The sequence below is a fragment of the Tarenaya hassleriana genome, unplaced genomic scaffold, assembly GCF_000463585.1.
Source record: "Tarenaya hassleriana unplaced genomic scaffold, ASM46358v1 Cleome11, whole genome shotgun sequence".
NCBI lineage: Eukaryota > Viridiplantae > Streptophyta > Magnoliopsida > Brassicales > Cleomaceae > Tarenaya > Tarenaya hassleriana.
This window is the reverse complement of record NW_010961290.1, coordinates 2,536,971-2,562,011: the sequence shown is the minus strand read 5'-3', so window position 1 is coordinate 2,562,011 and position 25,041 is coordinate 2,536,971. Positions and strand designations below refer to the sequence as shown.

Sequence of the window (25,041 nt, the reverse complement as noted above, 5' to 3'; positions counted from 1 at the left end):
AGAGTCCGCTGTAGCAGGCTGGCTTAAATCGGCGATTTGAAATTTCCGGGTTCGATCCCGGGAGAAAAAAATGTTTTTTCTTAAATTACGAAAATTGACAATTACCCAAAAATTCATCAATTTCGACCGTCGTTATATTTTTTTGTCCGTATTGGGCTAATATGGGCCTGTATAGGTTTTCATTCGCCTACGGTTACGCCTCGGAAACACGAGCCCTAGAATTTGGGGATTTCTGTTTGAACTCCAATTTCGAAGATTTTGTTTTCCCTTTTTTTTTTTGGAAATTCCAGAGATGGAGAGTGGCAACGTCAATGGAGAGCCGAGCACTGCTCCGGAGCCTAATAGATGGTATGATATCAAACTGGGACCTTCGTTCAAAGACACTCATTCTTATTCTCCCAGATTCTGCACCTTACGATGTAAGTTGTAATTTCGCGATTTTCCTTTGCCGGAAACGATTTGGTTTATGGGTTCTGTTTGTTTCCTGAGAAAGTGCGAGAAAATTCGAAACTTTTGACACTTATATGTACTTTTAGTCGTTTGGGGATTCTCTTGGATAACGAATTACGTGGAAAGGTACGAACTTGTGTTCGAACATTGCTTTTCTTGCTTACTAGTGTCATAATCCGAGTGAGAATTTCAAAGAAAATGAGAGAATTTTAAAAATCACATTCTGATGCTATGGATCACCAAAATGGGATGTTTTGATTTCCCATGCTAAGTTAGTAATGAAACGATTTTTAGCTCTGTATGCTCATAAATTTCTGCTTCCTAATGAATTTCAGATGAATTTAAACCGGCGTCAATTGATAATACCCAACCAGGATCATTGCACAAGAGCAAGGAAAATCGGGTCTCCGTCGAGTTTCAGAACAATCAACGTGGAAAACCCAAAGTCAGCTTTGAGGGTGTTAGTGAGGATTATAAGGATAAAGAAAAAGATGCTATCCTGTTTTTCGATGGTGAAACTTTTCGGCTTGAGAGACTGAACCGGGCTGTTAAGCGGTTAAGATATGTGCGTGTTCCTGGTGAATCTGTTCCTGCTCCAAATCCGACCACCGTGTTTGGTCTGACGGAAGAACCTCATCCACAATCTACTAGTAAATTAACCATGGTTGACCTTCCTGTTACTGACACAGTTCAAGCTGTAAGTCTTTCTCCTGGATTCATGTATAACATTTTCTGTCTCTTGGAGTCTATGCTGAGAATCCTTTTTCCACTGTTGGATCGTTGCATGATGCTAGATTTTGACATGTATAATGATCTTCTTCATTATGTAATGTCAAGGTTTTTTTTTTGTGTTTTGTTCGATGATGCAGGTTAAGGTGGCAGAAATTGACATCAGCAATCCTGTTAGTTTCGGTATGAGGAAGTTTACTGAGTTTTCTTCCTTTTGGTATCTTAGTTTTGTACGTGGGACTTTGCTCTGTCAAATTACCAGAAGTTGCATGATGCATGCACTTGCATGTACATGTGCATGCGTATATCTGATTCTATGTATCCATGTTTTGGAGGTAGGAAGTTATATATTTTCCTTGTTTGTTGCCACAGAACACAAAAACGAGGACGGACCATATTCCTCTGGTGCTAATCCTCCAGTCACAGCACAAGACGCTAGCGCCTATGAATCGGAGGAGGATGTCAACATTGATGATGATGAGGACAACGATGATGGGCAAAGAACAACGGAAATGGAAACTACCCCTTGCAAGGAATTCCGGAAAGGGGGACTCGACATAGACATAAACCTTCCACATCCAGCTGAAATGGAGGATGAAGAGATTATTGCAGATGTGGACATCAACGATGATGAATCCTACAAGGGTCTAAACGCAGCGGAAGCACTGAGAGCTCAATTGAATGCAGAGGCAAGAGAGGAAAGACAGAGTTCAAGTTCGAGCAGTGAAGGAAAAAGCGAAAGCACTGAAAGCAAAAGTGAGAGCAGTGGCTGTGGTAGCGGAAGTAGTAGCAGTGAGAGCAGCAGCAGCAACAGCAGCAGCAGTGAAAGCAGTTCTCCTAATGAAACTGGTAGCTGTGCTAGCCTCTAGATACAAAATTGTATGACAAATATATGTATGTATATGTACATGTATGTAGCTCCTTGTGTTTATGTCTGTATGTAAAATCTTAGTTCAATCCAGATTAGGAATGTGGTAGACCTGTGTCTTAGCTTTTAGTTTTAGGGGTTAATTCTCATGTAAATTCTTCCATGTTTGTAACACTACGCACTATAGATGTCAGAAGCCTGATTTTCTATGATAATCTGACTTTTGAAGAACAAAATGAAATTTTCTGGTGCACATATGATCTAAAAGCTTGAATCTTTGAACGATACAAATGAACAGAACTCTTCTTGAGCAGACTTTAAGGTTGTAATGGAGCATTCTTCCTTAGAATTTTTTCTGAAATCTATCTGAGAAACATCACAAACATAGAAAATGCCAATTGTATCAGAATGGCTAACTCTAACAGAAGAATCATAAAGCAGCAAAGGCAGAAATTCTTATACAAGAGGAGGTGTTTTGTGTCACTTAGTTATCTTCTTCCGTCCCTCCTTTGTTGCCATTACCATTCTGTAAGGTGGTCTGTTCAGACGGCAAATTCTTCAAGGATCTCTTGGTTCCTTCGACTTTCCAGAGATCCCAAACCTTTGTTTTAGGCGGAGGAGTGGTTTCACCAACAGGTGCAACAAGTCCCGGTTTGCCATCATCGATGACTCCATCCACCAACCCGTATTCCTTCGCCTCCCACGGATTCAAGAAATAATCACGATCTGTGTCTGCTTCGATCTGGAAAAAGGGCCAAAATTTAAGGATGTCCTATCTTAGCAATGTCGGTTTGGGGATATCGAATCCGGGGTAGAGGAGAAAAAACGAGTATGAACAGTAATGGATGAGGGTTTGATGTTTTCAAACCTGTGATTCAGGCTTCCCAGTGATCCTTGAGAAGATTTTGTTCAGCTTAATCTTGTGATACATCATTTCTCTTATCCGTATGCTCATCTCCGTTGCCTGAAAACAGTACAACCAAGATCAACGAAGACAAGATAATGAAAAAAACCCGAACAATGATTGCTGAAGGAATTCATTGAAATTACGGTCTAACCGTGTTGCTATCCCCAATGCAGGCATGATACGAGTTATGGGTTGATTTAGAAACACGAAAACAAGATCAAAGATGAAGGGGAGGGATACAACTGGAATCATGGAAATGTGTCCTTTCAGAGATGCAATTGAAGCAAATGATATAAAGGAAATAAATTTACGTACTGAGCCTCCGCCTGTTCCAAGGGGTTGATGGATCATAACTTTTGAATTAGGCATGCAGAATCTCTTCCCTTTCGAACCAGACGCAAGCAGGAAGGCACCCATAGATGCTGCTAGACCCAAGCAAACAGTCGATACATCGGCCTTGCATTGTTTCATCGCATCATAGATTCCCATACCTAGAGAATTAGAATGACGAAGAAAAATTTCAGAAGCCAAGTTACGTGCCTCGAGAGGAGAATTCTCTACAATAACAATGATAAGAAACGGGCAGGATGTGAGGAAACTATACGTAAATGACGAGATAAGTGTACCGGCTGTAATAGATCCACCGGGAGAATTGATAAACAGCTTGATGTCTTTTTCGGAATCCTCGGCGTCCAGTAACAAGAGCTGACTTATGATCAAATCTGCTGTCATATCATCAACCTGGAAAATACCAATTTAAAAAGCGAAATTAAGAATGCCGAATGCTGAAGAGCAAGAATGATTGAATGTTACAATGTCTCAGGGACTATTGCAGAAAAAAACGGAACTTTAAGCCTAAATACTCATCATAATGATTCTGATTCACACTAAATCAAGTCACACTCACAAAAGTTGGTTCTTTTTTACGGAAAAATCATCAAAACAAATCGAATTTGTTCTATCAACAATGCATACAACAGATGATAGCCAATAATTGGTAGAAACCAAAAATCTAAGTTTCAAATAAACAAATTATCATTTCTTGAACACGAATCTCTTCAAACCTAAGGATCAAAGAAGAATACAACTCAGAAAGCCGAAACTTTCACAGAAGTAATAATCATAACCGCTTCAAAACCTCTAAAAAAATGTATATATGTATATACATCAATCCGATTTCGTCCAGCCGACGACTCCACAAACGGACCCAAAATAAAAATCTAAACTTTCGACCAAAATCATAATTCAAGACAGCAAAAACAACGGAATTCCAGAGCAAACCTGTGAACCCAAGAAGACGATTCTCTGACGGAGAAGCATGTTGGTGGTGTCGAGCTCTTTGAAACTGGGAAGCCGAGAAGGCGAAGGAGTAACAGCTCCGAGGGAGAAACCGGAGACATCCCAGTTACTGGATAGGGTTTGTCTGGTTCCAGACAAGCTTCCCGACGACTTAACGCAAAAGGGTTTCGTCGTTCTTCTCGTGGTGGTTCCATGGCGTCGATTCGGTGGCGATATTTGTTCTCTTGAACGAATTGGGTTGCAAATGAATACAGGGTTCGAGGATGAAGACGTGATATGTAGATTCATCTCCATTTCGTATGATTCTCGATTTTCTTGTTCGTTTTTGTTCTCAGTATATTGAAGACTGGAGAGACGAGGTTAAAACGCTGTCGCATCAATTACGTGAAGAAAAAAAAAATTATAGGTTACTGGAAAAGGCTCGCATCTTATTGAGCCTTAGGGCCTGCCGATAAAGGAGAAATAACCCATTGGGCCTAAGATCCAATTTCAAATGAGGCCCATACATTTTCTTTTTCTTTTTAAATTTCCTTTCGAAAAGCTTACATATATCAGCATTAAATTTTCATTATAAATTAACAATTGAAGAGGAAATTGAAGGTTCTAGTCTTATAAAAACTATATCTGATATTTTGATATTCGTCACCAGACTCCCCACCCCGTAACCTACAAATTGTGTAGGGGCCTAAAAGACATGAAATATATAAATTAAATATGTAAAAAAATGATAAAAAGCTGAAAGAAATAAATGAATTAAAAGGTGCATGTATGTCACGTGTCATTGTATCGCCAAAGGATTCATTTATAAATCTTGGACCAAAGGGTTGACAGGGTAAAAAAAATGGCCACGTTGCCACTATCATATCCCATGTCCGGAGGTGACGGCCCACACAGTTATGTTCGCAATTCTTCCTACCAAGTAATCTCGCAAAACTGAATCCATTTCGTATCCAATAGATCGTTTTCATATGAATCTACATATATATATACGTATAATATATATATATATATATATGCATGTAATCTGTATTTTTTTTTATGTGATGAAGAAAGCAGCAATAGACAGTGTTAAGGAAAAGACCAAAGAAGCAATCTCAAAGATATTAGATTTCCATAACCAACCTTTCAAAGGCGAAGTCTTTAGAGTTGCGGATTTCGGTTGTTCCTTTGGACAAAATACGTTTGATGTGGTCGGAAACATCATCCAAACCGTCGAACTCAAACACAAACAAGAAAAGACCGAAGAGGAGAAGATCAAGAACCCTAAAAAGGAACTCGAGTTCCACGTTTTCTTCAACGATCAACCCAACAACGATTTCAACACTCTCTTCAAAACCCTACCTCTCTTGTTATCTACCCGCAGGTGCTTTGCCTATGGAGTTCCGAGTTCCTTCTACGGAAGGGTACTTCCGAGAAATAGCATTCACATTGGACACACTTCCTACACGCTTCACTGGCTGTCTAAAGCTCCCGAAGATGTCGGCGATAGAAATTCTCCGGCTTGGAACAAAGACAGCATACAATGTACCAGTTTGGTAGGAGAAGCGAGCAATGCTTATAGGGTGCAATTCAAGAGAGATATGGCAGATTTTATTGAAGCGAGAGCCGAGGAACTTGTCCCCGGAGGATTGATGATCATCTCGGGACAGTGTTTGCCTGACGATGTATCGATGGTTTCGACGTGGAAGGGTGTTGTCATTGACATGATAGGAGACTGTCTTTTCGACATGGCGAAATCGGTAAGAAATCTTTGAAACTCCAACTTTAATGGTTCTTGATTTCCATAAAAAAGCAATCAAGATTCTTGAATGCTATGGAATTCAAGATAAATACGAAAATGGGTTTAACTAATTCGTGTTTTTTTATTATGCAACCTGTATATGTAGGGAGTAACACGAGAAGAAATGGTCGAATCGTTCAACTTGCCGATATATTTTCCGAATACAAGTGAATTGGAAGAAGTGATCGAGCAAAATGGATGTTTTAGGATTGAGATCATGGAGGAAGTAAAGCATCCTATGGAGGATGAGACATTGAGCAATGACTTCATCGTTTCTAAGTTTCGAGCCATCTTCCATGGAGTTATCGAGGAACATTTCGGAGGTGGTCTGATCGATGAGTTGTTCGGTCGATTTGCTAAGAAACTCACATCATACCCTGTTGATTTTAAGAAATGCCGTAAGGATATGCAATATTTTATTGTGCTCAAGCGATATGTATTTTAATATATTGGCGAAGAAACTTTTGTATCATCAACCCTATCAATTATCCATTTGTCAAAATAAATATTTTTAAGGGAGAGAGGAAAGAAATTTCCGATATTATTGTGTTTTATTTTAGATAATAAACTATAAAATTAAATAATTTTACGTATAGCAAAGATGATTTTCGGTTCTTCAATCAAATTTATGCTTACGGCTAACGGAGCAGGGGAGAGAAAAAAAAACAAGAAGAAGAAGAGAAGGTGAAACCTTTCTGTTTCTTTTTCTTTTCTTGCGGAGATTCCAGATTCTGTCCTCGCATCTTCTGATCGCATTTCCGGGACTTGTCCGAGCAGATTAGTCCAGTGCCGGATTTGTCACGATGAAGAAGAAAAGTCGAATATGGAGCCGCCTTGTTCTTGTTCCGGGACCTTGAAGGTCCGGTTTTATTACACCGATACCGATGAACCAGGCCCAGGCCCGGTTTACCAGTTTTCTACTTCGAAATATCACAACATATAGATTCTTTACAAACTCTGTTTCAATGTTTCCCGTGACTGGTTTCTGCAGTTTGCTCATCGGAAATGTGTCGAGAGATGGTGTAACGAAAAGGGCCATGGCCCATACCGTCTGCGAAATTTGCTGTCAGGTCTGCACCACAAAGCCACTGGCTTTCTTATCTGTTTCTATGTCGGAAAATCCCCTGAAATCAGTCTCTTCTTCACAGTCTCTTGTTTCATGAACTGCAGCCATTCAAACCCGACTACACCGCTCCTCGGCATCCCTTCTTTCATTACGCAGGAATCTACACGAATTTCGGGTACATTTCCAATGTCGAATATTCTTCTTCTTCTTGAGCTTGTGCGATATAGACTGGGCCTTTGGAGAGCTTTCGCGGGGGACTGGACATGCGTAATTATAATTCCGTACATTGGTCTGGAAGTGATCACGAATTTCTAGGTCCCGACCATCATGAAATCTTCTTGGTTCATAGCCCTCAAAGCGTTTTTTCCTGCCGCGTAATTGCGCTACTCGTAAGCTGCTTCTTATCTAATCTCCGGAACACACTTCATGCTCTGAACTCTGTTTTTCCAGATTGTAACATTTCCTTCCCACGCCAATGTCTTGTGCAGTTCATACTTCTACTGTTCTTACGTCATTCACTGCCGGTGATCCTAACAGTATCCGAAGATTTCTCACTAACCTTGTTCACTGTAAGAAACTGGCACCTAACGTACATAACTTTGTCTTCGCCTCGTGTTTTATATGAAGCCTCCTCGCACTGTTCTTTTCATCCCAGCTGCTGTTAGGGAAAACCACAGGAATCTTGATAATTGCGTATCTTGTCATTAAGGCGGTAGCGTTTCTTCTGCGCCGCATAAACCAGAGGGTAAGAATCACTAGGTTTTGCAGATATATCGGAATTCAAAACCCGTTTTGTCGTGTTATGCAAAATCCGAAACTCACTTTGTTGTCTTCAATTGTTGAAACCAGGATTTTGGATTCTCTTCTGGCTTCACCTCAGAGGAAGAACCCGAGTCGCCACATATGCCCTCTCCACGCCTTCATACTGGTCCTGTAAACTAAACACGATGAGAACTCGCCGAAAATCACAAACATAATATAAAATATATCATCAGTTGCATTAGATGTAAGTATAAGCATTAGGCAGATGCAAGCTTAAACTTAAAACGTGTACTTGAAGAACTTAGACAAAGAAGATAATTATCTAAGTGATAAATTCACAAAATCAAGTACGGTTGATCAGAACTTGAGGTGCTAAAGTAGCAGTAATAGTCTTCAATAGAAGGAACAAACTTCCAAAGGACCAAAAGCCTATGTATCTTGGAACAAAAAGGATGATATTGTTTCATACAATCCCACGAGATTAGAAATCTGAATTGGGTTTTCACTTCCGAAGAAACGCAACCGTTGCAACACGTGATCCCACTGATCCGCCGAACATGAAAGTTGGGTATGTCCGGACATGGCTGAGGTACTCAAAAGGAAGATCGAATCTGGTGGAGGCTTCAGAGTTGGAGGAGGGTGCCTCAGTGGGGTCTCGGGATAAGTTGTTTTTTCTTACGTTGAAATTCTCCACCTCTTCTATGAGCTCATCTTTCGTGTTGTTACAGGACGTGACGACCTAGCCACAGAGAAGTAAAGATGGTAATAAGGATAAACAGCTATTTTGGCGTGACTTTTGGTGCAGTTATGGATTCAAGTAGTATTATATGACTTGTAAAACACTAATTTTACAGATATTCAAGCTAAATGTTTCAAAGCAGAGAGATGTTTTACCAATATTCCGCCGGGAGCAACTAACTTGGAGACTGAATCCCAATACATGATTCTGGAACAGAAAATTTGTTTCGTTTTGGTGAATTGATGACATGGGGATATGCAATATAGAACGATTGAATTAGAAATCTAATCAACCTGGCTAAGAATAAGAACATTTTGTGACAAATACATTAGATGAAAAGGTTGGCTTTGTAGATACCTTTTTACGGGGCCATCAGGATGCAACCCAATGGCATCTAAAGTTCCTTTATCCATGACCAGCTTGAACTGGCGATCCAATTTCGTCTCGAGGATATCATCAACCTGATTTTTTTTTAATCCGAACAAGAAGTGAACCACTAGTTCCAAGCCAAAAAGTTTTAACATGTTCCATGAATCATGTCGTTGTCTATGTAACAGTCACTAATAATCTTGAAAACAATTTAATTAGTTCAGACAGAATATTTTCAGTCATTGGTAACTAGAGGTAATTTGTTCATACATACGTACATGTGTTCGAGTCGGTTCCATTCCATAGGGAGAGATAAGAAAAGAAAAACACAATGCTAATAGCATTTGAACTTCTATGGCATAACAATCTGTCATGGACCGAATGATAAACACAGAAACCATACCAAGAAACTAATGTTTGGCAGTCCATCACGTTGGGCAAGACGTTGTGCGAGTTCTATTGCTCCTTCGCTATAATCCGTCCCAGTTAAATCAGAGAATCTGAGCAAAATATAAGTAAAAAGAACAATTAACTACTAAGAGATGAAAGGAAACTAATAACTATTCGGGTTCAAGAATCTGGTGCAGATTTTGCAACAGTCAGGTTATAAATTTTCTAAGTAAAACCTTTCTATGATAAAGCAAACAGGATTGTTTGGGCTTCCACGAAACATGACTGAAGATCCCTTATAGTTGCACTGAGAACACTTTATATTTTGCTTCCAATGCACATAAGCACATAATTTAAACCTCTAAAAGCGCCTGACTCCCGGTAACGCCACATTTCTAATGTGCATAAAAATTTAAATGAAAGAAGAGAAAATGAAAATTAAGATGACTGAATTTCGCTTACCCCTGCTTGGCAAGTTCGTGAAGGAGTAGGCCATTCCCAGTACCAATGTCAAGAACATTCCAAGTAGACAAATATTCAGTCGCCTCTGTCTTGTTATCATTGTCAGAACTTGGCATGTTACGTTGAGATATGTCAAAGCATGTGTCTTTGGTCCAAGAAGCAACAATTTCCATGACATCGTCTCCAAACCTAATATCAGCAAGAGAAAACAAATCAACTTTCATAAGAAAGTAAAACTCCATGAAACAATGTCATAGAGAAGTGAGGAATCATCCCTATAAATTCCATGAACAGGGATCAACTGGGAGATCTCAAAGTTCATTTCTTTAACAAATATTCACCGTCTAAAGTAGCATAAGCTGGTAAAAATTCATCATTTTTACACCGATACACACACAAAGTGTCCTCTTCCTCTTAAACTTCGACTGTAACTTAAAACTATGTAACCAAGAACCAAATGCTCGATAACTATGATCTTGAAATCACTACCAAACTTCACCGGCATGACCATGGTCCCTGAAATTTGTCAACTCATCGGCGTATGCTGCGTCCCAGTAGCTTTGAAGACCAAGCATTGATTGTACTCCATCAGCATCTGGCTCTTCCTTGTCAGAACTGTGCACAGAACGTCATTTTCAATCAGCAACAAATCCCTAAACCCTAGATCCGCCACAATGCAGAACTCATCATAAAGATAACAAAATTCGACAGGCTTCACAATTCTCGAATTCCTCCCAACTTCGACATTTTGGACAGACAGATCGGTCTAAATTGACCATAAATTAATTCAATTGGAACATATCAATGACATTAAGCCAAACACCCAGCTTGAGTTTAGGCCGTCTAAAAGAAATCGAAATTTCAAACTTTACCCATTCATTTTCCGAGAAGGTAGAAACCGATCTCAGAGAAAAAGACACTCGATTCATTTTCCGAGTACTGGAAACTGATCTCAGAGAAAAAGACGGCGCGACAGAGGAAACCTGTAATCCGACGGAGCACGGAAGTTGCCGGAGGAGAGGGCCTCAGCGGCGTCGGCGTGTCGCTGCTCGTCGTCAAGAGTGCTCCCGTACTCGCTCTTGATCGACCACGAATCCGCCGCCACAGAGCGGTCGTCGTCGGACGTCAAACTCTCCACAGCCATCGCCGGCGGTCGGATCTGCTGGTGAGGAGTCGTATCCGATTCATCCGGTGGCAATCGGATTCCCGCCATGGGATTCAACGCTTCAAAGCTGAGGAGGAAAAGGTTCGAGTCTCTTTTGACGCAGTTTTCTGGAGAAAGGAACCAGACAAAAGTGAATAACCCCTACTTTTGCTAAGCCATATTTTATTTTTCAAAAACAATTATCCTAAAAAATTATATGAATTTGTTTTTTTAATCTAAACTCGTTTTGAGAAATAAATCGATATACAAATTTTTTTCATAAAGTATGATATATTATCTTGTAAACTTCCTTATCTGATCAGAAGGGCAACAAAGGGGGATATTTAAGAAAGTTTAGAAAAATTGTTCATGTTTCCAAATTCAGCCCATCCCCACAGGCTCACGTGGAAGGCAAAAAAAAAAAAAAAAAAAAAAAACTTTTTTATCTGATCAGAAGGGCAACAAAGGGGGATATTTAAGAAAGTTTAGAAAAATTGTTCATGTTTCCAAATTCAGCCCATCCTCACAGGCTCACGTAAAAAAAAAAAAAAAAAAAAAAAAACTTTTTAAACACCATAAGTAGTTTTTATAATTAATTATTTGAAATTTAACAAATAAACTGTCGAAACTAAAATCCAATAATATAATATTATAAAAAAAAATCCCAAATAAACACACTTATCAATTGTGCTAAAAAAGACTAAATAATTGAGATTCTTTATTGATTTAGTTTTGATTAAAGATTCACTCTTTCATGGTTTAATTTATGAACCAAGATTTTAGTCTAAATGATTATATGAAAATATTTTATTTTTTCACGGCACTCACCAACCAGCGAATCGTGAGTAAGATTAATTTAAATTCTCTTGGTTTTGGATAATTAAGGCATAATCTTTTCATGTTTGGCAAAAAATATAATCTGAAAATGCTTTTTTTTCTCTCAAGTATATAGGCCCATATACAGCCCATGTAACTGTAAAGAACGAGTTACACCGTTCAAGTACAGAGCCCAATATCGGCCCAATGTTCTTCGGTATATTATATGCTTTTTAGTTTTGATTTGGTTTGGTTCGGTTTACTAAAATGTCTCTCTTTCCCTGCGAAATTCCAAACCAACGCTTGATTAGTAACTTTAGTATGTGTTTATCGACCAATTAGAAATACAATATAACAATAGCGTTTTAGAGAAATAAAATTTGATGACGTAATTTTGTTTTTAATAATTTTCTAAAATATGTTACTTCTGCATTTACTTGTTTCTATTATATATTGGTAAATCGGAAAAGAAAGAAGTCAAAGATCAGAAAAATCAACTGGATCTGTTGTTCTTTTAAAGTTTTCATAACCCTTTATGACCGAATAGATTTTGGTGATTTTATTTTGTATCATACTTTACAGTTTTTTTTTTTAATTGCAAATCACGAAAACATAATTTTTCAAAATTTTTTTACTTTATAATTTTCGATTTAATAACGTTTACAAATTAAAATAACAGCGAACCCAGCAATAACAGAAAAAGAAAAGAAAAGAAAGTTGGCGTCTTGACTAATAAAGCAAGATTGATTATATTATATTATAATATAACTCCGCACCTGTGAATGTGCTTAGGATATGGACGAATGCAGTGGACCGGCAACTCCGGTCAAAGAAGGGCTCCATTCAATTCAAAGGTGGCTCCTGAATCTTCTGAACCTAAATTTGTTCCCAACCTCCCCCCGTTCACGTGTTTATTTCTCCCCACCTACTATTAATGTTTATAATAAACAAATATTAAGGATATATTTTAAATTGATTGAGAACAAATAAATTAATAAAAATATAAGTTTTTGGATAATTTTATAAAATTACAAGTTTTATTAAGATTCCTGGATTGTTTAGGTGTTTTCTTGTGCGTGTGTGTATATATATATAACCTCTTAGACTTTGTTTATCTACATATGTTTTATTGCAAGCAATCGTTTTTCTTTGACTGTTTTCTAAATTCCGTAGAATATCAGAAAAGAACAAAAATCTAAGAGGACAAAATTAAGGGGTGTGGAGAAAATGATGAAAAGCAAATAGGTCGTAGGGAAAAAAAATAGACATTAATTTAACGTTACAATTAATTAAAGCACGTGACGTGTCGGTCCATTCACCCTTCTTTGTTTATTCCATTCAAACATTTTATTCCTTTTTTATTGAATATTCAAAGGAAGAGAACTATATAACACGCATGGGGAAAGACTCTTGACCTTCAGACAATCGTAATACTCACATTAATCCATTCAAAGGAAAAGGAAAGAGAGAGAGAGAGAGAGAGAGAGAGAGAGATGGCTCCTTCGCACACAATGGCCGGCGGCGAGAGTGGAGACAGCTACAGCCAACACTCGACGTATCAGGTTGATTAACTCTGCCGTCTTTATTTTGCTTGCATAATATATATTTTGTTGTTGTTGTTGTTGTTCTTTCTAAGAACTTATATATATATATATATACATATACACACGCATTGGATTTCACGCAAAACATATGTATATGTTGCAGAGAGCGTTGCTTGAAGCTACGAAGGAAAAGATCGACGAAGCCATCACTACAAAACTCGATCTCTACTTCACTTCCAATAGCTTTAGCTTCAACGTAGCGGATTTTGGTTGTTCCACCGGGCCCAACACGTTTGTCGCTGTCCAAAACATAATAGATGCCGTAGGACACAAGTTTCAGGAGCAAACCCTAGAAAACCCTAAAGACGTCGAGTTCCAAGTTTTCTTCAACGACCACTCCAACAACGATTTCAACACTCTCTTCCGGACACTTCCTCCGACCAGAAGTTACTTCGCTACCGCCGTTCCAGGCTCTTTCTTCGGCCGTGTCCTTCCCAAAGACTGTCTCCACGTAGGACACTGTTCTTATTCGCTTCACTGGTTGTCCCGAGTTCCAAGAGGAATCACGGCTCGCGATTCTCCCGCGTGGAATAAGGATATCCATTGCACGGGATTCACGAAAGAGGTCGCGGATGCGTATCTTGATCAGTTCAAGGTCGATTTCGGGGGTTTTCTGAGTGCGAGAGCTCAAGAATTTGTGTCCGGAGGGTTGTTAATGCTTCTTGGGTCGTGTCTACCAGACGGTGTTAAAATGTCGGAAACGATGAAAGGGATACTCTTCGACTGCATTGGATCTTCTCTCAACGATGTAGCTAAACAGGTACTAATTACAGCAACAAAGGTTTAATACATTCTAAGTGTGTGTGTATATATATATACATACATACACATACACGTTTTTCGGTGCTAAATATCAAATGTCTGGTGATGGATCTTGGATACAGGGCCTAATCGATCAAGAAAAGCTGGACTCATTCAACATGCCGATATACGTTGCGCAAGTGGGAGAGATCAAGGATGTGATCGAGGAAAACGGGTGTTTCGAACTGGAGGCGTTCGAGAAAGTGAGCCACGCGAACGACGAGTTCCCGTTGGACGCAAAGTTCTTGGCGACGCTGCACAAAGTTACGTTCGGAGGGCTGTTCGAGTCGCAGTTCGGGAAAGACGCCGTGGAGAAGGCGATGGGATGTTTCGAGGGGAAGGTCCAAGATTCGCTCCAAGAACTGGCCAATGCCAAAGCCGGGATGCAGTTCTTCGTTCTCCTTCGGCGAAAGTGATTGCCGATCATTTGAAACAGAGGAGATTTTTTTTTTTTTTTTTTTTTTTGTACCTGTGATCTACCTGTTGGGTGAATAACTATGGAACATGATGATGTCGTACACCAATCAAAGGGATATCATTGGTGAAAAAACAAAAGTTACGTGTATGAAATGTTTGGGTGAATTACATAAGAAAAAATGTTGGGTGAATGACGGCGCTTTTTAAGAAATTGGAATATAATGTAAGCATTAAATTTATTGGGGTCCAATTGACATTTCAGAAAAACTTAGAACTAACTTGCAGATACCATTAAACAATTTTCTAGTTTTAGATAGGAATACATTCTATTTGTAGTAGTGGCGAGAGACAGTGCACACACACACACACACACACATATATATATATATTAAACGGCATTTCCTATGAGATTGTATATTTTTATATCAAATCATTTTCGAAGTGTATACCTCTAAAATGGATATAACATGTTATTCGATTGTCACTGTTTTTGACTGATTTTTTTACGTGATATACGTAATTAATTATATATATTAGACCCATGATTTTATATTACAAGTCTGTAAATTGTAACACATGTTAAAATTCCAACATAAAAAAAAAGCCCTTACAAATTCAATCGACAATTCGCTGAAGCGAGATAAAGAATTGCATATCCTTTTGGCATTCCTTAAAATCAATAGGGCATTGGGCGAGTTTCCTAGAGAATCGATCGAACAATTCATCCATCACTCCATCTCCGAAGTGTTCTTCTATGACTCCATGGAAGATGGCTCGGTACTTGGAAACGATGAAGCCGATGCTCAATGTCATCTCCTCCATAGGATGTTTTACTTCTTCCATGATCTCAACACTAAAGCATCTATTTTGTTCGATCACCCCCTTCAATTCACTAAAATATGGAAAATATATCGGTAAATTGAAGGACTCTGCCTTTTCCACGCTTGTTATTCCCTAACAAGACAAAAAATAATAATTTGTGAGCTATACGCAACTTAGACTTTTCTGTTTTTCATTTTGGACCGTTTGAAAATCAAGTATAGGATAAAGGTTCAAACTTTCACTTAGGAATTGTTGAAATTTCTAAGGCTTTACCAACTACACATCACTCTCAACGCCGAAGGATCATCACTTGATATTAAGAAAAACCCTGTTTAGAATTCGGTTATCTCGGTTTGTTTTCGGTTTTGGTATAATTTTTGGACCGATTTAGCTAGTCTAATGTCAAGATTGAGCAGAGAGAACAGTTTGAAGCGTTCTTACCGATTTGGCCATGTCGACCAAACAATCTCCGATCATGTCGGTGACTACACCTTTCCACGTCCGAATCATCGGTACATCATCGGGCAAACACTGTCCCAAGATGATCATCAAGCCACCGGGCACAAGTTCTTGTGCTCTAGCTTCAAGAAAAGCTCCAATATCTTTCTTGAACTGTTGATAGTAAGCGTCGGTCACTTCTTCCACCAAATTAGTGCATTGGATGCTGTTCTTGTTCCAAGCCGGGGAGTTTCTGTTGGAAACATCTTCGGGAGCCCTTGACAGCCAATGGAGCGTGTAAGAAGTGTGCCCGACGTGAAGGCTGTTTCTCGGGAATAGTCGGGAATAGAAAGAACCAGGAACTGCGCACGAGAAAACTCCATGGTCGTGGTAATGGTGAGGTAGGGTTTTGAAGAGGGTATTGAAATCATTGTCGGGTTGGTCATTGAAGAAAACATGAAATTCCAACTCCAAGCGTTTATGATTGTTTCCTCCTTTGGTTCCTTCTCGTTGGTGTTTGAGTTTGATGGCTTCCACAACGTTTTGGATCACATCGAACGTGTTTGGTCCGACCGAACACCCGAAATCCGCGATTTTGTAAACGTTTAGATCGGGTTTTGGATTCGGGTTTTCGAGATCGAGTTTCTCTAAAATGGCTTCTTTGATCTTTGCTTTAGCACTTTCTAAAGCTGCTTTCTGTAATAAAAGAGGCGGAGATTTGGCATATGAATACATAGCACATGCGTCTCTAATCACATATTCTAATTATAGATCAAAGTGTCATCATGAAATGCAGACCAAGATGATTTAATGTTTAATAATAAAAAAAAAATACTTACTTGGTATGAAGAATTACGAGTGTAACTATGTGGACCGTCGCCGCCGCTCATGGGATAAGATTGAGATAATGTGGGGATTCCGTTCTCCATTTCTCTCCTCCAAACTTTCTTTTGAGAATTTATTTTTTTATTTAAAGTTTGTTTTCAATTTATAGACGAATTCATTAGATAACCGGATACCGGTCATTACGGGTCAAAAGGGAATATAATGGACAAATGAAACAACAACATGTAATGGGTTCATTATTATTATTTGACCCCATTATTGCATCTTTAATTTTATATGATAATTTTCTTCGTAGTTGGTGGAGTTGGTACGTGTCGTCACGTTGACAAGTTCATTTCATCCGACGTGTGTTTTCCTCTCGAGATAAATCTTATAAATCCATAAAACTAGAGTTTATTATAATAAAATATATACATATGGTATATCTCTATAAATTTGTCTACGTATACTATAACAAAACGAAAAATTAACACATAATACTACTGTTCGATTTAGTTAACTTTTCAAAGATGTTGTAAATATCGTTTTTTATGATAATTACAATTTTTATGTTGTACGATTTTATTATCTTTCGATGGAAATACGATACTCAAAATTTTTCATTTCTGAAAACACACATAAAATTTATTTATTTAGTTATTTATTTCAGTAAATTCATAAATATTATAATTGGTTTAATTTGGTTTAAACGGAACCGAACCGGTTTGGTGTTTTGTTTACTAGATTTTTTCCCTTCATTTTCTCGATGGAATCTCTCAGTTTTCTCGCATTTTCCCGCTGGCCAAACAGAAGGGAAAAAAAAGGCCAACTCCAAGTCGCCGTTTTGGCGCCAATTCGTCTTCCCTCAAAAATCTTCGTATAAAAGCCTCGCGAAAAGTTTCGTCTCCTCATGGCGTCTGAGTCCTCCACAACCATACCGTTCGCCGGAATCTCCGGAACCCCCGCAACCTCCGGCGAAAGCCCAAGCGGCGAGAACACTGTAACCCTAACCCTAAACTCGTCGGAGCTCTTCCTCTCCGCCGTCTCATCCGTTTCTCCGCCAATTCAGACATCGAAACCGCGGTTCCCTTCTCCTTTGGTCCCTGCGTCGAAGCGGATACCCAAAACCACCTTTGTTGTCGATTTCTTCCGCTTCCCACCATCCTCCGATTCGTCCACCACCGCAGCTTTCTTCCTCTCGCACTTCCACTCCGACCACTACTCCGGTCTCTCTGCTTCTTGGTCTCAAGGAATTATATTCTGCTCCGACACGACGGCTCGGCTTGTGAGGGATGTCCTTCAAGTTCCCTCACAATTTGTCTTCGCTTTGCCTTTGCAGCAAACAGTAGTGATCGATGGATGCGATGTGATACTGATTGATGCCAACCACTGCCCCGGTGCCGTGCAGTTTTTGTTCAAGCTCAAGCTCGAGAACGGCGGTTTCGAGAGGTACGTTCATACTGGCGATTTCAGATTCTGTGAATCGATGAAATTGGACCCTTTCCTTTGTGAATTTGTTGGTTGTGATGGGATTTTCTTGGACACAACTTATTGCAACAAAAAATTCGTTTTTCCGACTCAAGAGGAGTCTGTGGATTATGTGGCTAGCGTGGTAGATAAGATTGGCGGGGAGTTTGTGGAGGGGAAGAAAAGGGTTTTGTTTCTTGTTGCCACTTATGTTGTTGGGAAAGAGAAGATTTTGGTTGAGATTGCGAGGAGATGCAAGAGGAAAATCTTCGTGGACACGAGAAAAATGTCGATTTTGCGTGTCTTGGGATTTGGAGAGATTGGGATATTTACAGAGGATGAGAATGAGAGCGATGTTCATGTTGTGGGGTGGAGTGTACTGGGTGAGACGTGGCCATACTTTCGACCAAATTTTGCGAGGATGAAAGAGATCATGAATGAGAAAGGGTATGATAAGGTCGTAGGTTTTGTACCTACTGGGTGGACTTATGAAGTGAAACGCAATAAATTTGCTGTAAGATCTAAGGATTCCATGGAGATACATCTTGTTCCATATAGTGAACACTCAAACTATGAAGAGCTTAGGGAGTATGTAAAGTTCTTGAAGCCTAAACGAGTTGTTCCTACGGTTGGAATTGATATTGAGAAGCTAGACAGCAAGCAGGTTAGTAAAATGCAGAAGCATTTTTCTGGACTGGTTGATGAAATGGCTAACAAAAAAGAGTTTTTAATGGGTTTCTATCGCGGGTCTTGCCAGAAGAATGAGAAAATAGAAATAGATGTCGGGTTAAGCTTGAACAGAAAGCATGGAAAAGATGAGAAGGCAGATATAGCCTGCGAAAATAATGTTCCATGTGGGATATCAAATGCTTTACTTTCATCTGGAGAGCCTCTATTACAGGGTTCAGTGACAGGAATCCATTCTTCAGACACTGAGAAATTGTTGATAGAACTGCGTGATTGTTTGCCTGCATGGGTCTCTGGAGAACAGATGTTGGATCTCATTAGCAGGTCAGAAAACAATGCTGTAGAAATAATTAATAGCTTTTATGAACTGGAAACAGAGCTTTATAAGCAAGCCTCTCTTTCTGCATCTAATTCGCAAGGCCAAGCCATTGTGTTTGATGACAGCGTACCCCTTTCACAGAAATGTTATGTTGACAGCACTCCACCAGAGGTTTACACGAGTCAAAAAGGCTTTGAGGTACCAAGTAATGTGGTTTTAATGAAGAGTACCATTTCTCCTGGGAAAAGGAAGAAAAACATAGGCAGCAAATTAAACAAAAAGGCCAAGAAAGATCCAAAACTGGAACCATTGGGTCCAAGGCAGTCAACCATAACTAAGTTCTTCAATAAGGTCTTGGATAATGGACCTGATTTTGTTGGTCAGCCTTCAGAGACTGAGGAATGCACAACAGTTGGAAATAAGGTCCTGAATGATGCTAGTAGAGGGTACAAAGAAACGGTAGATCAGTTTATCAATATCGTAAATGGTTCAGAATCTTTAAGAGATTATGCTGCATCCATTATTGAGAAGGCTAAGGGAGATATAAATAGGGCATTGGATATCTATTATAGCAATCCCAAGGAAATACTTGGTGATGTATGTCGGGGAGGAATGTCTAGTAATTTAATTCAGTTTATGCATGTTCCACAAGATTGTCCCTCTCACGAGGACAAAAAGGCTTCAGAGAAACCAGGACAGACAATTAAGTTATCTGAGGAGACATCACTAGAAGCAAACACGGAATCAGACTATGTATCATTGCCTCCAGAAAAATACGAACCCGTAGAGCATGGTTGGTATATTTTTATGTATAAGTTAAATAAATTTTCATATCATGTGCTTTTCGTTTCAAATTTGTAACTGAGGTATCACTAACCCTCGTACCAAATAGCCTACTGGGAGATGGGCAATCTTTAGTTCACATACTGCATTGATTCTGTGCATTCACGCCGCTGTATGGTCACTTGTGTTTTCTGATCTACCCTACATGTTGTAGCATGCTGGAGGGATGGACAGCCTGCTCCATATATCCACCTTGTCCGAACCTTTACATTAGTGGAAGGTGAAAGGGGCAAGATCAAAGCTATGTCTATGCTGTGCAACATGTTTAGAAGGTTTATTTCTGTAGAGATATCTTAAATGCCTTTTCTCTTTTCTAGTTTTCCCACCCTAGTTGAATGATTAAGCTGCAACACCACCAAATGATTGGCACTTATTGTTCTGTTATACTACATCAATCAGCTTGTTGGCCCTGTCGCCTGAAGATGTGCTGCCTGCTGTTTATCTGTGCACGAATAAGATTGCTGCAGATCATGAAAACATTGTCAGTATCTTGTATATTCTTTTTCTCGTCTTCCACAGAACTCTGGGAAGACTTTTCTCATGATGTAGCAATTACATAGGATCTCAATATTGGTGGAAGTTTGATCACATCTGCCTTGGAAGAGGCATGTGGAACAAGTCGGTCTACCATGAGGGAGATGTATAATAGCCTGGGTGATCTTGGTAAACAAAGATGCATGCTTTTATATTAACCTGTGTGACTTGGTTTTGCTATTCCTTCTGCATGACTGCTAACATATGTAATGATCAAAACCCAGGGGATGTCGCTCAGCTATGTCGTCAGACACAAAAGCTACTTATTCCTCCTCCTCCACTTCTAGTGAGAGATGTTTTTTCAACTCTGCGAAAGATAAGGTATAGGACTTCTTCATTGGCTGTTTGTTAAGTAGATGATTCTTTTCTGATACCTGATTTGTACAGCTTTTGTCAGAACTAAAGTTATTTTTGTCATTATTGGGTCAACTATGAGGATCTCATTTATCTAGCCACAGAAATTTTCTAATGTATTGGTCATTCCACCAAGCTCATCCTCCTAGTAATAGCATTCTTCAGTGCGCAAACAGGTACTGGAAGTACTAGGCAGAAGAAAAACCTCATTGTGAAGCTAATGCGCTCTTGTAGAGAGAAAGAGATTAAGTTTCTTGTTAGAACATTGGTAAGATTTAACAAAATAATTTTTCCCAGCAATCATTCCATAATGGTGATTGAGTTTCTCAAGCTATATTTCAGGTCCGTAATCTGAGAATTGGTGCCATGTTGAGAACTGTTCTGCCTGCACTGGCCCAAGCTATAATAATGAATTCTTTCCGAGTTTTACATAATGGAGAAATATCAGACAATTGTTTCAGAGAGAAAATTGAGGTTTGACTTTTAAATTTTTTTAGACTTTCAAAAATTGTCTCCCCGTCACTTAGTGGTTTGGATCTAGTAGCTCAAGGAAGAAATAATTATCTATAATCTTTTATAATGATAAGAGAAACTCAGACATGTTGCTTATCTTGTCTTGCCTCCGTTTTGAAATGTTTAGGTTCTTTCTGGTGCAGTGGTTGAGGCATACAACATACTTCCTTCTTTGGTGAGCATTTTATGTCAATTTTTCGGTTCCATTGTTACTGCTGCTACTTTTCTTGCAGTATTTCGGTGGAAATGGCTTCTTGTTAAATCTCAAACTCAAGTTATTTCAAATTTTTAAGTGTAATTTAATCGAGATTTTGTGTTGCTTTTCAATTGTTTTTACACAACTTTGAAATTCCCATCTGCTTACAACTTTTCTTCAAATCCTTGTATTTTACCCGTCATTATTGTATCCTATTGTTATGTGATCTATAATGGAGAGGATATTGTCATAGTTATGAATATTGAGGAATGATTTTTTGGATAGATTTGTTTGACGAGGGTAGTATAGCAGATGGATACGTTTTGTTTTCTTCTCCTTATAGAGTTAGTTGTCTCTTGAAATGCTGCTGATCGCAGCAAACACCTTCCAACCAAAAGAACTTTTTACTGGGATCTTTTTTTCTCTAGGGTATAGTATCCAATCGGTCAAGTCAGACATCCTTTTTTTCTTTATCTCTTTCAACCGAGGCACCGACGTGAACGTATCGTTTTTTTTACAGGATGTTGTTGTTCCTTCTCTCATGGAAAAAGGCATTGAGTTTTCATCATCAACTCTTTCAATGCTCCCAGGGATACCTATTAAACCGATGCTTGCAAAGTAAATTATACATCTTTTATAGTGGGTGATGCTATCTTTGTGCAAGGACCAGAACTGTTGATACTGTGTGCCTCTGTTTTGTGCTGTTTGTTTTTCCATGGCAGAATTTCTAACGGGGTTCAAGAATGTGTAAAGCTTTTCCAAGACAAGGCGTTTACATGTGAATACAAGTCAGTTTGTCTCAGAAACTTCTCCTGAACTAGTTAAATGTGTTAAGATTTTCCTGAATATCGAATGGAAAATGAATCACATTTCCTTTTTATTGAATTTCCGTGAATCTTCTGTGCACTCTGTTGATTTCTCATCTAACTATTAGTGGGTTGTCTGATTTTACTTCTCAGGATATGGTGTGATCATCCGAAGCATTACTAGTCTTCTTTGGCATGCTAATTACTTTTTGAATTGAACTTTCAGATATGATGGTCAGCGTGCCCAGATCCATAAGCTTCTTGATGGTACTGTGCGTATCTTCTCTCGAAATGGGGATGAAACGACCTCGAGGTTTCCTGATTTAATCGATATAATTAAACAATTTTCAAGCCCTGCTGCTGAGACATTCATGTTGGATGCTGAGGTAATGGGACTCTACTTGTAACTCCCACTGTACCTCTCTGTCACATTCCCATAATCTTCTCTAAAACCACACTTAGGAAAAACCGAGGAAGAAGCATCTGCAACTTGTAAGAAATGAGCCATGAATCTTTAATCGAGATTCAAGAAGTTTCTGGGTCATAACAGGCATATCGCTTCTCTGGTTTCAGGTGGTAGCAACTGACAGGAAGAATGGGAATAAGCTCATGTCATTCCAAGAACTATCCACCAGAGAGAGAGGGGGCAAAGATTCTTTAGTAACTCTTGACCGTATCAAGGTACTTTATATAATCTCTTGCCAGTCAGTGCTTCTATGAACTTGAGAAGTCAAAAAGACTCTACTAAATTAATCCTAGTTGCATATTAAACTTTAGTTAACTAGTAATCAACATGGGCAGCAGAAAATGAATTTGTTTTTCTGGGGGACTGACTGCTTTTTTCGGTTTAATTTATCGTTTGCTCGAGGTTCTCTCTGTACCTTGTTGCATATCGATCGAAGATACGTTATTTGTCCATTATTTTCTCATTTTATTTCTCTTTTTGCAGGTTGATATCTGCGTTTTTGTGTTTGATATCATGTTCATCAATGGAGAACAGTATGAGCCTTATACTCCGATTTTTTTTAAATTTCCCGTTCCTAACAATAAAATGGATCATCTTGTGAATTTGATTTTCCTTGGTGCGTGACGGAAATTTAGAGAAAGCTAACTAGATTCTGTAACAGGCTTTTGGCTATTCCACTCCATGAAAGACGAGAACGTAATCCCTCTTTCTTTCCTTCTCGTCTTTTTTTCAGTTGTCGCATGCATATATTTGTCTTCAGTTTCTAATTTTTGATGGCTTCGAAGTTCTAATTGGTTGTGCTTGAACTTTAAGGTCTGAAAGAGGTCTTCCCTGAGACCCGTCCGGGCTATTTAGACTATGCCAAGGAAATCACTGTAAGTTTTATAGTTCTTCCTTTATAAGAATTCGTAAAAGTGATGCCTTGTAAGTACTATGGTAACCCGTTTCGTGATTTATAAGGTGGAAGCAGAAGTCGCCTCGCTGAACAATGAAGACACTTTGGGCAGAATAAGTGCTTTTCTAGAAGAATCATTTCAGTCGTCATGTGAAGGGATCATGGTTAAATCTCTACATTCTGATTCCGGATACTTTCCCTCAAAGCGCTCTGATTCATGGCTCAAGGTTTGATGTCTGATATCATCCTTGCTTAATGACATCCAAAATGCAGAAAACTGATACCGGTATTGTGGTCGCAGGTCAAGCGAGATTATGTCGAAGGATTGAACGACACACTGGATTTAGTTCCTATCGGTGCTTGGCATGGAAATGGGAGAAAAGCAGGATGGTACTCAAAAACTTAATTCCTATACAAACCAAATGTTTGATTTGAGTTTGGAACTTGACGCATCACTGAAAAAACCCAATTAGAGACAATCCTGGTATTGTCCGAAATGCATTCTCATGATTTATCGTTGTGTAGGTATAGTCCATTCCTCATGGCGTGCTTCGACCCCGAAACAGAGGAGTTCCAGAGTGTCTGCCGTGTCATGTCTGGGTTCTCCGACGCTTTTTACATCGAGGTAACTGGTGAAACTATTCTTGTAAGGGAACGCCATTACAATGTCCTCTTCTCCATAAATGCATCTTTTTTTCCAAGGATGAAACAAAATTATCATCGGAATCTCTTTTCTGTTTTCGGAAGATGAAAGAATTCTACTCTGGGGATAAGATCCTTGCCAAAAAGCCACCTTACTACAGAACTGCAGAGACGCCCGACATGTGGTTCTCACCAGAGCTCGTGTGGGAAATCAGAGGTGCGGATTTCACAGTCTCACCCGTTCATCACGCGGCTATAGGCATCGTCCATCCATCCCGAGGCATCTCCATCAGGTTCCCGAGATTCATCCGCAAAGTTACGGATCGAAACCCAGAGGAATGCATCACATCTGCAGATATTGCAGAGATGTTCCATTCTCAGACCCGGAAAATGAACATCGCTGCTTCTCATCACTAAAATTTCCTGTCCCTGAATCTGATCATCAGGTAAAATTTCCTTTTGGTGTCCCATGGAACTTTTTGTGATCTCGTAAGCAATGTAACGTACATCTGCCATGAACTCCTGTAAATATTTTCGTGTCTATATATATATATATCTGTTGATGTATATCCCTTACATTTTACAAATCGGATGGTTTCTTCTCTTGATCATTCTTAAAAATGGAACTTTG

At 39.1% G+C, this 25,041-nt stretch overlaps 7 protein-coding genes across 8 annotated transcripts; 4 read left to right on the top strand and 3 right to left on the bottom strand.

Moving 5' to 3' along the window:
• The first annotated feature begins 205 nt into the window (after positions 1-205).
• LOC104805595 (ELL-associated factor 2) lies at positions 206-2,256 on the top strand. The gene is made up of 4 exons (XM_010530215.1): positions 206-419; positions 786-1,147; positions 1,320-1,362; positions 1,552-2,256. The coding sequence occupies exons 1-4, from the start codon at positions 293-295 to the stop codon at positions 2,046-2,048; spliced, it is 1,029 nt and encodes a 342-aa protein (XP_010528517.1). The 5' UTR covers positions 206-292; the 3' UTR covers positions 2,049-2,256.
• Positions 2,257-2,363: 107 nt separating this feature from the next.
• LOC104805596 (ATP-dependent Clp protease proteolytic subunit 3, chloroplastic) lies at positions 2,364-4,587 on the bottom strand. Its single transcript, XM_010530216.2, has 5 exons — positions 4,236-4,587; positions 3,581-3,695; positions 3,270-3,445; positions 2,916-3,011; positions 2,364-2,789 (listed from the first exon to the last, which is right to left on the bottom strand). The coding sequence occupies exons 1-5, from the start codon at positions 4,545-4,547 to the stop codon at positions 2,532-2,534; spliced, it is 957 nt and encodes a 318-aa protein (XP_010528518.1). The 5' UTR covers positions 4,548-4,587; the 3' UTR covers positions 2,364-2,531.
• A 495-nt stretch (positions 4,588-5,082) lies between these two features.
• LOC104805597 (probable S-adenosylmethionine-dependent methyltransferase At5g37990) lies at positions 5,083-6,574 on the top strand. Its single transcript, XM_010530217.1, has 3 exons — positions 5,083-5,172; positions 5,303-5,992; positions 6,140-6,574. The coding sequence occupies exons 1-3, from the start codon at positions 5,095-5,097 to the stop codon at positions 6,476-6,478; spliced, it is 1,107 nt and encodes a 368-aa protein (XP_010528519.1). The 5' UTR covers positions 5,083-5,094; the 3' UTR covers positions 6,479-6,574.
• Positions 6,575-7,921: 1,347 nt separating this feature from the next.
• On the bottom strand, positions 7,922-11,148 carry LOC104805594 (protein-lysine N-methyltransferase mettl10). The gene is made up of 7 exons (XM_010530214.2): positions 10,805-11,148; positions 10,311-10,436; positions 9,822-10,010; positions 9,373-9,469; positions 8,958-9,061; positions 8,756-8,807; positions 7,922-8,600 (listed from the first exon to the last, which is right to left on the bottom strand). Exons 1-7 carry the CDS (start codon positions 11,032-11,034, stop codon positions 8,364-8,366), a joined length of 1,035 nt encoding a protein of 344 aa, XP_010528516.1. The 5' UTR covers positions 11,035-11,148; the 3' UTR covers positions 7,922-8,363.
• Positions 11,149-13,239: 2,091 nt separating this feature from the next.
• On the top strand, positions 13,240-14,797 carry LOC104805593 (probable S-adenosylmethionine-dependent methyltransferase At5g38780). Its single transcript, XM_010530213.2, has 3 exons — positions 13,240-13,343; positions 13,489-14,145; positions 14,270-14,797. The coding sequence occupies exons 1-3, from the start codon at positions 13,275-13,277 to the stop codon at positions 14,600-14,602; spliced, it is 1,059 nt and encodes a 352-aa protein (XP_010528515.1). The 5' UTR covers positions 13,240-13,274; the 3' UTR covers positions 14,603-14,797.
• Positions 14,798-15,166: 369 nt separating this feature from the next.
• LOC104805592 (probable S-adenosylmethionine-dependent methyltransferase At5g37990) lies at positions 15,167-16,805 on the bottom strand. Its single transcript, XM_010530212.2, has 3 exons — positions 16,703-16,805; positions 15,867-16,559; positions 15,167-15,557 (listed from the first exon to the last, which is right to left on the bottom strand). The coding sequence occupies exons 1-3, from the start codon at positions 16,790-16,792 to the stop codon at positions 15,219-15,221; spliced, it is 1,122 nt and encodes a 373-aa protein (XP_010528514.1). The 5' UTR covers positions 16,793-16,805; the 3' UTR covers positions 15,167-15,218.
• Positions 16,806-17,467: 662 nt separating this feature from the next.
• Positions 17,468-24,979, top strand: LOC104805591 (DNA ligase 6). 2 transcript variants are annotated; one of them, XM_010530210.1, is made up of 19 exons: positions 17,468-19,954; positions 20,159-20,276; positions 20,404-20,485; positions 20,565-20,667; positions 20,763-20,859; positions 21,058-21,160; positions 21,235-21,366; positions 21,533-21,580; positions 22,122-22,219; positions 22,324-22,389; positions 22,634-22,793; positions 22,981-23,088; positions 23,357-23,406; positions 23,535-23,569; positions 23,687-23,748; positions 23,834-23,995; positions 24,070-24,158; positions 24,294-24,393; positions 24,516-24,979. In XM_010530210.1, the coding sequence occupies exons 1-19, from the start codon at positions 17,599-17,601 to the stop codon at positions 24,825-24,827; spliced, it is 4,281 nt and encodes a 1,426-aa protein (XP_010528512.1). In that variant the 5' UTR covers positions 17,468-17,598; the 3' UTR covers positions 24,828-24,979. The 2 variants fall into 2 exon arrangements, with proteins under 2 accessions (XP_010528512.1, XP_010528511.1); XM_010530209.1 differs by having other exon boundaries at positions 24,471-24,977.
• The last annotated feature ends 62 nt before the right edge of the window (positions 24,980-25,041 follow it).

What these genes read in the sequence shown, in the direction of transcription:
- LOC104805594 (XM_010530214.2), bottom strand. Translation starts at nt 11,034, where the DNA reads ATGGCGGGAATCCGATTGCCACCGGATGAATCGGATACGACTCCTCAC. An exon ending in TGCCAAACATTAGTTTCTTG is followed by an intron (nt 9,062 to 9,372) that starts GTATGGTTTCTG and finishes AAAAAAAATCAG; the next exon opens with GTTGATGATATCCTCGAGAC. An exon ending in TTGCTCCCGGCGGAATATTG is followed by an intron (nt 8,601 to 8,755) that starts GTAAAACATCTC and finishes CTCTGTGGCTAG; the next exon opens with GTCGTCACGTCCTGTAACAA.
- LOC104805592 (XM_010530212.2), bottom strand. Translation starts at nt 16,792, where the DNA reads ATGGAGAACGGAATCCCCACATTATCTCAATCTTATCCCATGAGCGGC. An exon ending in CTCGTAATTCTTCATACCAA is followed by an intron (nt 16,560 to 16,702) that starts GTAAGTATTTTT and finishes CTTTTATTACAG; the next exon opens with AAAGCAGCTTTAGAAAGTGC. An exon ending in TGGTCGACATGGCCAAATCG is followed by an intron (nt 15,558 to 15,866) that starts GTAAGAACGCTT and finishes TTGTCTTGTTAG; the next exon opens with GGAATAACAAGCGTGGAAAA.
- LOC104805591 (XM_010530209.1), top strand. Translation starts at nt 17,599, where the DNA reads ATGGCGTCTGAGTCCTCCACAACCATACCGTTCGCCGGAATCTCCGGA. An exon ending in ATTAAACCGATGCTTGCAAA is followed by an intron (nt 22,220 to 22,323) that starts GTAAATTATACA and finishes TTTCCATGGCAG; the next exon opens with AATTTCTAACGGGGTTCAAG. An exon ending in AATGGGAGAAAAGCAGGATG is followed by an intron (nt 24,159 to 24,293) that starts GTACTCAAAAAC and finishes ATCGTTGTGTAG; the next exon opens with GTATAGTCCATTCCTCATGG.
- LOC104805595 (XM_010530215.1), top strand. Translation starts at nt 293, where the DNA reads ATGGAGAGTGGCAACGTCAATGGAGAGCCGAGCACTGCTCCGGAGCCT. An exon ending in TTACTGACACAGTTCAAGCT is followed by an intron (nt 1,148 to 1,319) that starts GTAAGTCTTTCT and finishes TCGATGATGCAG; the next exon opens with GTTAAGGTGGCAGAAATTGA. An exon ending in CAGCAATCCTGTTAGTTTCG is followed by an intron (nt 1,363 to 1,551) that starts GTATGAGGAAGT and finishes TTGTTGCCACAG; the next exon opens with AACACAAAAACGAGGACGGA.
- LOC104805596 (XM_010530216.2), bottom strand. Translation starts at nt 4,547, where the DNA reads ATGGAGATGAATCTACATATCACGTCTTCATCCTCGAACCCTGTATTC. An exon ending in TCGTCTTCTTGGGTTCACAG is followed by an intron (nt 3,696 to 4,235) that starts GTTTGCTCTGGA and finishes GGTATTTTCCAG; the next exon opens with GTTGATGATATGACAGCAGA. An exon ending in TTGGAACAGGCGGAGGCTCA is followed by an intron (nt 3,012 to 3,269) that starts GTACGTAAATTT and finishes TACTGTTTTCAG; the next exon opens with GCAACGGAGATGAGCATACG.
- LOC104805593 (XM_010530213.2), top strand. Translation starts at nt 13,275, where the DNA reads ATGGCTCCTTCGCACACAATGGCCGGCGGCGAGAGTGGAGACAGCTAC. An exon ending in GCCAACACTCGACGTATCAG is followed by an intron (nt 13,344 to 13,488) that starts GTTGATTAACTC and finishes TATATGTTGCAG; the next exon opens with AGAGCGTTGCTTGAAGCTAC. An exon ending in TCAACGATGTAGCTAAACAG is followed by an intron (nt 14,146 to 14,269) that starts GTACTAATTACA and finishes TCTTGGATACAG; the next exon opens with GGCCTAATCGATCAAGAAAA.
- LOC104805597 (XM_010530217.1), top strand. Translation starts at nt 5,095, where the DNA reads ATGGCCACGTTGCCACTATCATATCCCATGTCCGGAGGTGACGGCCCA. An exon ending in TTCGCAATTCTTCCTACCAA is followed by an intron (nt 5,173 to 5,302) that starts GTAATCTCGCAA and finishes TATGTGATGAAG; the next exon opens with AAAGCAGCAATAGACAGTGT. An exon ending in TTTTCGACATGGCGAAATCG is followed by an intron (nt 5,993 to 6,139) that starts GTAAGAAATCTT and finishes CTGTATATGTAG; the next exon opens with GGAGTAACACGAGAAGAAAT.